Raw genomic sequence first — 10,725 nt, forward strand, 5'->3', positions numbered from 1 at the left:
TATATACATACACACACACATATATATATATATATATATAATATATGCTGCGTAGCAAACCCACAGTCCTCCAAAAATATCCCAAAGCCCTAAACATCCCTTCTTCGTTGATGACGGGGACTTCGCGGCAGGGCCGCTGTGAGAGACAACCAAATCTATAACACAATCCAAGTGATTTACACTGTAGCACTGTCACATACACACATATACCCTGGTGAGTGTGTGTGATACATACATACACATACCTTGGTGAGTGTGTGTGAAACATACACACACATAGCTGGGTGAGTATGTGTGTTACATACACACACATAGCTTTGTGAGTGAGTGTGTTACATACACCCACATAGCTTAGTGAGTGAGCGTGTTACATACCTTGGTGAGGGTGTGTGGAGGGATGTCGTGTGGTCCGAACTGTTTGGCCCATGTGGCGTAGGTTGAGTACATCTGCGCTGCATTGGCTACGCTGAAGTCTCTTGCGCGCACAAACCGTGCTAAGTCGTCGTTACGTGTGGCGGGTGTGATGTGTGGCACCACCAGTTTATGTGCACGTAAGTGGTTTACGCTCTGGATGGATAGAGGAATAGGCAAGTAAGGTAGATGCGTGATTGGATGGGTAGAGGAATAGGCAAGTAAGGTAAATGCGTGATTGGATGGGTGTGTGCAAGTGAAGGACAGGCGTAATCAGCGCGTCTAGGATTGTAGCCATAGTAGTCTTGTGATGTGGTTTGTATGTGCATTTGCCATTGTTACTGCTGATAGGCGTACTCTCTGGTGTGTTACATAATCGATCAGCGCCACAATACGAAGCCGTTGTGACACATGTGCGAATGTCAATGTCAATATCACAGTGTCAATGTCAATGTCACAGTGTCAATGTCAGTGTCAGTGTCCATGGTAGTAATCCACAAACAGTACAGTCAAATGGCGAACGTCATATCACAGCATTTGGCATAGACGCACATCTAGACGACTCAATCCCCTCAGACAACACACAACATACAACTCTCAGCAGACCACAGCGCATGATGCAGCAGCACAAGTGTCACGTGTCACATGTCAGGAGGAGCCATCGCTCAATTCAACAGCATGTGAGGCAACCCTAAACCATACACAAACCCTAGAACTCATATGCCGGTAATAGAAAACACTCCGAATATCTGGCACGTCACGAGGCACCGGTGGTCATGTCTTTTTTTCTAAAGCCTACACCCTAGAGCCTAAACCCTAAACCTTACCTGGGCCATTTTAATGGTCTCTAATTCTTGCGGAGACCAATCTTCCTCAATCTCAAAGAATTCATCCGAGTCATCTGAGAGGTCGTCTGATACATTGATCTTACCTTCGGGTACGTTACTATGGCAACAAAGCCATGACAAGCCATGACAGGGTGTGAGTATGTTACTATGGCAACAAAGCCATGACAAGCCATGACAGGGTGTGAGTATGTTACTATGGCAACAAAGCCATGACAAGCCATGACAGGGTGTGAGTATGTTACTATGGCAACAAAGCCATGACAAGCCATGACAGGGTGTGAGTATGTTACTATGGCAACAAAGCCATGACAAGCCATGACAGGGTGTGAGTATGTTACTATGGCTACAAAGCCATGACAAGCCATGACAGGGTGTGAGACAGATGTGATAGGACGGCTACACTGTAGACCCCTCTCATTCGCACATAGCCATCCCAACGCCAACGGTCCGTTCAAGCTAGCTCTGGATCAAATGGTGCTATTATAAACTATATCCAGGTATTGCATTTAAACTTATTTTAACATTCATATGCAACTAAAATGCATTTCAACATAAAAGCTTAACTGAAACACATTTTAACATACAAAGTTAACTTAAACACATTTTGACATACACTTTTGCCTTCGACACTTTTGAACATACACAAACAAATAAAATACCTAGAACAACTAAAATACCTAAAACACTAAAATACCTAAAACAACTAAAATTCATCAACCTAAAGAAGACTCAGATGAACAGCTATCCATGCAATGCACACACAACATGTGACTAGACATAACTCAAGACTAAACCAACACAACATGTGACTAGACATGACTCAAGACAAACCCAACACAACATGTGACTAGTCAAGACTCAAAACTAAACCAACACAACATGTGGATAGACATGACTCAAGACAAACCCAACACAACATGTGACTAGTCATGTCTCAAAACTAAACCAACACAACATGTGACTAGACATGTCTCAAGACTAACCCAACACTCACCTACCACATCGCAAACGGCGGGTGGAGGGGTGGTGCTACTAGTGACGTATAGTGCCATGCACAAGAACGACTGTACACTACATGATCAATCACCCCGTGCCATTGCAATAACAAGTGTCTGGACGGCATAGACCAATGCCACTCCTCTCATACCTAATGACTTATGCATGTCCTCTTATTCCTAATGACAGGTGCATGTCCTCTTTTTCCTAATGACAGGTGTATGCCAGGTGTTCTCATACCTTGAGGTGCCGTTGTCGGGTGGCTGTGTGGAGTGTGGCTGTGACAGGTCGTCTGTGTTGTCCGTGTGGATGTACGCCCCTTCGCTTGCCGTTTTGCGAATCACCTGTTGTGTTTAGTTGTGTTTAGTTATGTTTAGTTGTTGTTATGTTATGTTGTGATATGTTATGTTATGTTATGTTATGTTGTGTTGTGTTGTGTTGTGTTGTGTTGTGTTATGTTGTGTAGTGTTTAGTTGTGTACAGTTGTGCTGTGCAATGGTTTGTTTTTGTTGTTGTGTAGTGTTTAGTTGTGTTTAGTTATGTTAAGATGTTGTCATGTTGTGATATGTTATGTTATGTTATGTTGTGTTGTGTTGTGTTGTGTTTTGTTGTGTTGTGCTGTGTTGTGTTTCGTTGTGTTTCGTTGTGTTTAGTTGTACTGTGCCATGTTTTGTTTTGTTGTTGTGTTGTGTTTAGTTGTGCTGTGCCATGCTTTATTTTTGTTGTTGTGTTGTGTTTAGTTGTGTTTAGTTATGTTGGGTTGTTATGTTGTGATATGTTATGTTGTGTTGTGTTGTGTTGTGTTGTGTTGTGTTGTGTTTAGTTGTGTAGTGTTGTGTAGTGTAGTGTTGTGTTGTGTTGTGTTGTGTTTGTGTTGTGTTGTGTTGTGTTGTGTAGTGTTGTGTTGTGTTGTGTGGTGTTGTGTTGTGTTCTGTTGTGTTACGTTGTTTTCTGTTATGTTATATTTTGTTGTGTGTTGTATTGCGATGGTTGTGCATAACCCATGGTCTCCCCTAACACACCACTAACTCCCAATCATTAACACACACCCATTACTCGTACCACAGGAACTATCGTCACCTCTCCCTACCCTCCCTCACACCCCCACCCCCACGCACTACACCCTAGCCGCCACCCTAGCCATTCACTCCCCACAGGCGGTTGCCATGACAACCCACCCGTTTCTGGCCCAGGGTGCGCCTGGCCTCTCTCTGCTGCGTCACATGACTCTTGGTCAGCAGTTGCAGAAAGTGCCCCGACCGTTCCATGTCGTCGATGTCACTGAGCAGTGCCTTGAGTGTGCGTTCAGCCCCTCGGCGCTTCTGCTGTGTGCGGTCTAACTTGTGCTGCACTTCGGTCTGATACGCTCGTAGTAGATCGGTAAAGCCACGGAGAGACTCACGCATGGAGAACACTGGGGTGGGTGTGGGGGGGGGGGGGGAGGAATACGCTTTGAACGGGTGGGCTATGAATAGAACACTAGGCGAACTAGTGGGCTATAAATAGAACACTAAGCGAACTTGTGGGCTATAAATCGAACAGTAACGGAACACTGATCGAACTAGTGGGCTATGAATAGAACACTAACGGAACACTAATTGAACTAGTGGGCTATAGATAGAACACTAATGGAACACTGATCGAACTAGTGAATTATATATATTCAGTGGTATAAAAAAATAGGCCAGTGGGATTCACCGGCGACAGACGTTCTTGCAGTATCCGGGTTTAGTAGTATAGTAGTATAGTTGTATAGTAGTATAGTAATGTAAAAGTATAGTAGTATAGTAATGTAGTAGTATAGTAGTATAGTAGTATAGTAGTATAGTAGTAGTATAGTAGTATAGTAGTATAGTAGTACAGTAGTATAGTAGTATAGTAGTATAGTAGTATAGTAATGTAAAAGTATATAAGTGTAGTAGTATAGTAATGTAAAAGTATATAAGTGTAGTAGTATAGTAGTATAGTAATGTAGTAGTATAGTAGTATAGTAGTATAGTAATGTAAAAGTATATTAGTATAGTAGTATATTAGTATAGTAGTATAGTAGTATAGTAATGTAGTAGTATAGTAGTATAGCAGTATAGTAGTATAGTAGTATAGTAGTATAGTAATGTAGTAGTATAGTAATTTAGTAGTATAGTAGTATAGCTGTATAGTAGTATAGTAGTATAGTAATGTAGTAGTATAGTAGTATAGTAATGTAGTAGTATAGTAGTATAGTAATGTAGTAGTATAGTAGTATAGTAATGTAAAAGTATAGTAGTGTAGTAGTATAGTAGTATAGTAGTATAGTAATGTAGTAGTATAGTAGTATAGTAGTGTAGTAGTATAGTAATGTAAAAGTATATTAGTATAGTAGTATAGTAGTATAGTAAAGTAAAGTATAGTAGTGTAGTAGTATAGTAATGTAGTAGTATAGTAGTATAGTAGTATAGTAGTATATTAATGTAGTAGTATAGTAGTGTAGCAGTATAGTAGTATAGTAATGTAGTAGTATAGTAGTATATTAATGTAGTAGTATAGTAGTGTAGCAGTATAGTAGTATAGTAATGTAGTAGTATAGTAGTATAGTAGTATAGTAGTATAGTAGTATAGTAGTATAGTAGTATAGTAATGTAAAAGTATAGTAGTATAATAATGTAGTAGTAAAGTAGTATAGTAGTAGTATAGTAGTATAGTAATGTAGTATTATAGTAGTATAGTAGTATAGTAGTATAGTAATGTAGTAGTATAGTAGTATAGTAGTATAGTAGTATAGTAATGTAGTAGTATAGTAGTAGTATAGTAGTATAGTAGTATAGTAGTATAGTAATGTAGTAGTATAGTAGTATAGCAGTATAGTAGTATAGTAGTATAGTAGTATAGTAATGTAGTAGTATAGTAGAATAGTAGAATAGTAGTATAGTAGTATAGCAGTATAGTGGTATAGTAGTATAGCATTATAGTGGTATAGTAGTATAGTAGTATAGTGTAGTACACACACACACACACAGACACCACTCACTGCAGAGGTCCATCTCTTGGCAGTGCATTTTCGTCAAAATCTTCTGCCGCTCTCCTGCGAATGGAATGGAATTGTTACATTCATGAGCACTTGAATAGTAAGAGGTTGTCGAACTTCAGGGTTTCAAGTTTCAAGGTATATGGGCAGTTTTAGAGTTTTAGGGTATATGAGCAGTTTTAGGGTTTAGGCAGTTTTAGGGATTTAAGTTTTAGGTTTTAGGGTATTTGTGTTTCATTTAGAAGGCTATGGTATATGAAGGGTTTTAGGTTTTAGGATTTTAGGGTACATGAGGAGTTTTTGGGTTTTAGAGTTTATTTTAGGGTATATGAACAGTTTTATGGTTTTAGGATTTTAGGGTATGTGAGCAGTTTTAAGGTTTTAGGGTTTTGGGGTATATTAGCAGCGGTATAAAGTGATCAACAGCTGAGCTGCAGCCGTGGCACCACACTGTGACACCTCACTTCTAAAGAGGTGTCGTGGGTGTGGCTGCTGTGTGTGTTCAGCTTAGTGCATTTAGACATGCTATGCAACTGTATAACATATAGTGTGTATCATGGACAGACCTACAACCACACTTCCATACCACTAAAAAAAACACACAACGCACACTATACAACACAACACAACACAACACACAACACAACACAACTTAACGTCACCTGTGGTCTCGGCTGCAGTGTAGTCCTCTTCCACCGCCTCCATTGCCACCAGCACATTACCTCTGCCCATGCGATGCAGTTTAAGGATATATTTAGGATGATGTGTGTGGTATTGTGTTTTAATGTGTGCAGTGTTGTGTTTCAATGTGTGTGGTGTTGTGTTTTAGAATGTGTGGTGTTGTGTATTAATGTGTGTGGTGTTCTGTTTATATGAGTGTGGTGTTGTGTTTTAATGAGTGTGGTGTAGTGTTATGATCAATTGTGTGACTATATTTCATGTGTTATAGTATGCTTGAGAGAATGACACACATAAATATCACATACTATTAACAAAACTAAGTCATGAAGGCCTAAAGATGGGTCGGCCTAAGACCTCCCTAATATAGGACTAACGATGGATTGGTCTAAGACCTCCCCAATATAGACCTAAAGATGGATCGGCCGAAGACCTTCCTAATATGGGCCTAAAATGGGTCGGCCTAAGACCTCCCCAATATTGATTGGCCTAAAGATGGACATCCTTATTTCCTTATTTCCCTTTAGTATACCAAATTTGGGTGCCCTCCCAGCACCGATTTTATGTCAATAACTGGACATCACACACAACTCAAAACTACCACCCAACAACACTATCACTCCTACAACCACACTACAATAGTGGCACTCAAAACAACTACCACACTACAACACTATCACTCATACTACCACCCAGCAACACTATCACTCCTACAACCACACTACAATAGTGGCACTCAAAACAACTACCACACTACAACACTATCACTCATACTACCACACTACAACACTATCACTCATATTGCCACACTACAACACTATCACTCAAATTACCACACTACAACAGTGGTACCCAAAACAACTACCACAGTACAACGCTAGCACTCATGTCAAACAAATAAGATGTGTGAGTGTGTGTCATGCATGTGTGAGTATTTGTCATGAGTGTGTGAGTGTGTGTCATGAGTGTGTGGGTGTATGTCATGAGTGTGTGAATGTGTGTCATGCGTGTGTGAGTGTGTGTTATGCGTGTGTGAGTGTGTGTCATGAGTGTGTGAGTGTGTGTCATGCGTGTGTGAGTGTGTGTCATGCGTGTGTGAGTGTGTGTTATGCGTGTGTGAGTGTGTGTCATGAGTGTGTGAGCGTGTGTCATGAGTGTGTGTCATGAGTGTGTGAGTGTGTGTCATGCGTATGTGAGTGTGTGTCAAGCGTGTGTACGTGTGTGTCAAGCGTGTGTGCGTGTGTTGTGATACCTGCGTTGAATTAGTGTCTCCATGAAGTCGTGGAGTAGAGTGGTGACTGTGGGCATGGTAGCCACTCGATGCAGTGCACTCGGAGACAACCTGAAAAAGAGGACAGGACTATATTTGAGAAAGGACAGGGCAGATAACATACCAATGGAAATAAGAGACAACTTGAAAAAGAGGGCAAGACTATATGTGAGAAAGGACAGGGCACAAAACAAACCAATGGAAATAAGAGACGACTTGAAAAAGAGAGCAAGACTATATGTGAGAAAGGACAGGGCACATAACAAACCAATGGAAATAAGAGACAACCTGAAAAAGAGGACAGGAATATATGTGAGAAAGAACAGGGCACATAAAAAACCAATGGAAATAAGAGACAAACTGAAAAAGAGGACAGGACTATTTGTGAGAAAAGACAGGGTACATAACCAATGGTAACAGGAATATGAGTTATGCAGCGACCAATGCGTGACTAACAGTGATCAGTAAGGACATATGTACCAGACACAAAGCAACGCACACTTGTACATGGCACGTACATACACATACACATACACATGCACATGCACATAGAGATAGACACAGACACAGACATAGACATACATATACATATACACATACATATACACATACAAATACAATAACACATACATATACACATTCACATACATATACACATACACATACACATACACATACACATACACATACACATACACATACACATACACATACACATACACATACACATACACATACACATACACAAACACATACACGTAGGCTGAAGCAGTAGCGTGCACGCACACTGACCAATCATGACCTACACCTCAGATATAGAGAGCAGGTTATCTGAGAATATAACAACACGCGGTCGCTAAGACGCGATACAAAGTGGAAATCCTACTGACACTCAGACCATCAAACACACACGGCAAGTGCCCTGCAGAACATCACATATCAGCCAGCACATAGCACCTCAACATCCCCTCTGTCCTAAAACAAAGTGGAACAACTGTCTGCCCTAAAGTAAAGGGGGACAACTGTCGGTCCCAAAATAAATCGGAACAACTGTCTGTCCTAAAATAACGTGCGACAACTTTCTGCCCTGTCCATTTGAAACCCACTTCCACTCGTCACCAACATTGCCACGCCAGTTGACAGATCCCTCCTGGCGTTGCCATGGTTACCTCTGGTTATAAGCGCTCTCTTCCATCCCCATGTCATCGTCCCCTTCGAGCGATGACGTCGGCGACAACTCCACAGGATATAACATCTGCGCCTGAGCAAACGCAACGATCCATTTCTGCCGCTCTGCCGTCTGTAAGCAAACATATGTACGTGACAAACAGATACACATGTCAAAAAACAAACAAGAAAAAGCGTCAAACAAACAAACAAACAAACAAACAAACAATATATATATATATATATAAATGCGTGTGTATGTGTGGTGGTATGGATTGCAAAACATAGTAGTATGGTCCTACTTTGCACTGTCCAGGAATTTTGAAGCTGTTGCCAACAGTCTACAAATAGTTATACTGATCACTTATGACAACAGTCTATAAATAGACATAAAAATCTTATGACAACAGTCTATAAATAGACATAAAAAGCTTATGACAGCAGTCAATATATAGACATTAAAAAGCTTATGACAACAGTCTATAAGTAGACATAAAAAGCTTGTGACAACAGTCTACAAATAGACATAAAAAGCTTATAACAACAGTCAATAAATAGACATAAAAATGCTATGACAACAGTTGGTACATATCAATACGTTTCATCTTCATCCTCGTGCACATAGATGTACAACCTCAACCGACACCGTTCCCCACTGACACATCGATTAAAACCCTAAAAACCCTACAGCTAACTCCCCGATTAAAACCTTGAAACCCCTAAAACCAACTCACCGTCTTCACTTTCAGTTGTTTCAGTTTGTTTTGCAGTCGAATGGAGAACGTCGTGGGCTCGGCTGACTGTGAACTCGTCTGAAGACAAACAGAGTAACCGTTGTCAAGGAGACGTGACAGCCAATGGGAATGTCTTATCAATAAAAGGGATGTGTACGTGCACGTGACAAGACGCATTTAAAGAAAGGGATGTGACCGTCTGGGAGGGCGGGCGTAGGTGGGTTGGGGTTTTTAGGGTTTAGGGTTTCACTACGAACTTCGTGGCCCACACAGAAACCCCTCACCGCAACCAGGGCAAAGGTTAGATCGGAAATGTCCTGACCTAAACCAGTCCACACCTTACGTTGGTAGCATCAACCATGAAGACGGCCAGCAGCATGATTTGTATACAAACAATAGGTAATAGGTAAACATAGGGAATAGTATAATAGGCAATAGATAAACATAGGCAATAGTACAATAGGTAATAATATATTAGGTAATAGGTAAACATAGGTAATAGGTAAACATAGGTAATATTATAATAGGTTATAGGCAAACATAGGCAATAGTAGAATAGGTAATAGGAAAACATAAGTAATGGTATAATAGTAGGTGAACACAGGTAATAGTATAATAGGTAAACATAGGTAATAGTATAATAGGTAATAGGTAAACATAGGTAATAGTAAAAATAGGTAATAGTATAATAGGTAATAGGTAAACATAGGTAAAAGTATAATAGGAAAACATAGGTAATAGTATAATAGGTAAACGTAGGAGATGTGGTACATAGTACACTAACAGACCACAGCAGACGAACAGACTATGAACAACCAACAGGGCAGCCGATTACTGAGATGTAGGCACACCGAACAATGCGGGGAAGGAGTCTCTTGCTTGTCTAGGGCTTAGGGTTTAGGGTTCTAAACCAATAAACCTTAAAACATTCCCACCCGCCACTCTCTGGTGCCACATGTCACAAATGACAGATACGACACGCATATGAAACTGTCAAGGGAAAACCTAAAACCCAACAACAGCACTACAGCAGATACCCTAACCCTAAAATCCTAAACCCCAACAGGAGCACTTCAGCAGATATCGCGAAGACCAGATATGACATGTGAACACATTCACCACAGGACACACACACACACACAAACACACACAGCTACTACAGCACACTCAACCACCACACCCACAACCAGACATTCAGCAATCATGCCATTGGTTACGTGAAAAATACATACACAGCCATACCACAGGGTTTTAGGGTTTGGGATTTTTAGGGTTGAGATACATATACAGCCGAGGTTGTGAAGGCACATACCACCAACACCAGATGTGAGGCGTGCACACATGCTCTGGGATGCACTTGGCTATTGCGGCTGTCGGCTTTATTGCGGAACACACGCAGATAACCGTCCTTCAGCACGTAGTAGCACCTCTGTAAGAAACACAAAGCCAGCAACACACATGTGAGTGTCAATCAACACTTCATCACACATCCGTCTATTGTTGGCAATTGGCTCCAATAACGGACAAGAAGGAATGTATTATATATATATACCTATATATATATATATATATACATATATATATATATATATATATATATATATATATATACACACA

General features: G+C 40.5%; 1 protein-coding gene across 1 annotated transcript in view; it reads right to left on the reverse strand.

Annotated features, from left to right (window-relative positions):
- SARC_00748 (hypothetical protein) overlaps positions 1–10,537 on the reverse strand; it is a gene marked incomplete at both ends in the record, with an annotated part of 13,285 nt that extends 2,748 nt beyond the window's left edge. Inside the window, 10 exons of the mRNA XM_014305552.1 lie at positions 376–567; positions 1,239–1,356; positions 2,496–2,599; positions 3,434–3,669; positions 5,263–5,316; positions 5,922–5,983; positions 7,190–7,279; positions 8,377–8,507; positions 9,109–9,186; positions 10,421–10,537. Coding sequence (XP_014161027.1) covers positions 376–567; positions 1,239–1,356; positions 2,496–2,599; positions 3,434–3,669; positions 5,263–5,316; positions 5,922–5,983; positions 7,190–7,279; positions 8,377–8,507; positions 9,109–9,186; positions 10,421–10,537 — 1,182 coding nt within the window. The remainder of the gene's footprint in view (positions 1–375; positions 568–1,238; positions 1,357–2,495; positions 2,600–3,433; positions 3,670–5,262; positions 5,317–5,921; positions 5,984–7,189; positions 7,280–8,376; positions 8,508–9,108; positions 9,187–10,420) is intronic.
- Between the last annotated feature and the right edge of the window lie 188 nt (positions 10,538–10,725).

This window comes from Sphaeroforma arctica (genome assembly GCF_001186125.1).
Source record: "Sphaeroforma arctica JP610 unplaced genomic scaffold supercont1.26, whole genome shotgun sequence".
Taxonomy (NCBI): Eukaryota; class Ichthyosporea; order Ichthyophonida; genus Sphaeroforma; species Sphaeroforma arctica.